We start from the raw sequence: 612 nt of genomic DNA on the forward strand, positions 1-612 counted from the left end.
TGTTGCTCGGCGCTTGGGCCTGTTCTCTCGTCAGATTGATGAAGTGAATCCCCTTGCAGCTTATGAAGGTTGTAATCTTGAGCCTAAGGTGCCTCAAGTTGGCCCACATGACATATGGATAAAGGTAATGTATCTCATTTAGTTTTGTCATACTGCACAGCTATATTTCCTTGCCAAGTCACTGTTGTAATGGATTGGTTACCTAATGTATGATTTCCTCTGCACCAACATATGTAACAGAAAAGAAGCTTGTAATATCTGTATCTCCTTCATCTTCTTCCGACAGTTCATCAGTGAGCGAATAGAAATTGCAAAATACGACAGTGATGCCCAGGTGGCCATGTTTGCATGCATGTTTCATAGGACACTGCATATGACTGTTGGAAATCCAGATTCCAAGATAAACCGCCACATTGGTGCCATTGGCACACGTTTTCGTTTGCTGTCGTGTGCTCTTGCCCTCATTCAAGGTAAGTAGATGTGTTTATTGTTACTCTCTGATATTTGTCGGGGTTTTGTGGAAGGGGATTTTATTGCAATTATTGGGAAGAAAGGAAAAGTGATAAAAAGGCACTAATTTGCATTATGGTCTGTTTAATTTCTGTTATACTA

At 40.7% G+C, this 612-nt stretch overlaps 1 protein-coding gene across 3 annotated transcripts in view; it reads left to right on the plus strand.

The window, feature by feature from the left end:
- LOC119592241 (phosphatidylinositol 4-kinase alpha-like) overlaps positions 1-612 on the plus strand; it is a gene marked incomplete at its 3' end in the record, with an annotated part of 26,480 nt that overhangs the window by 20,898 nt on the left and 4,970 nt on the right. For all 3 annotated transcript variants that reach the window (XM_037941074.1, XM_037941076.1, XM_037941075.1), the window contains 2 exon segments: positions 1-124; positions 287-470. In XM_037941074.1, coding sequence (XP_037797002.1) covers positions 1-124; positions 287-470 — 308 coding nt within the window.

This window comes from Penaeus monodon, chromosome 29, assembly GCF_015228065.2.
Source record: "Penaeus monodon isolate SGIC_2016 chromosome 29, NSTDA_Pmon_1, whole genome shotgun sequence".
Taxonomy (NCBI): domain Eukaryota; kingdom Metazoa; phylum Arthropoda; class Malacostraca; order Decapoda; family Penaeidae; genus Penaeus; species Penaeus monodon.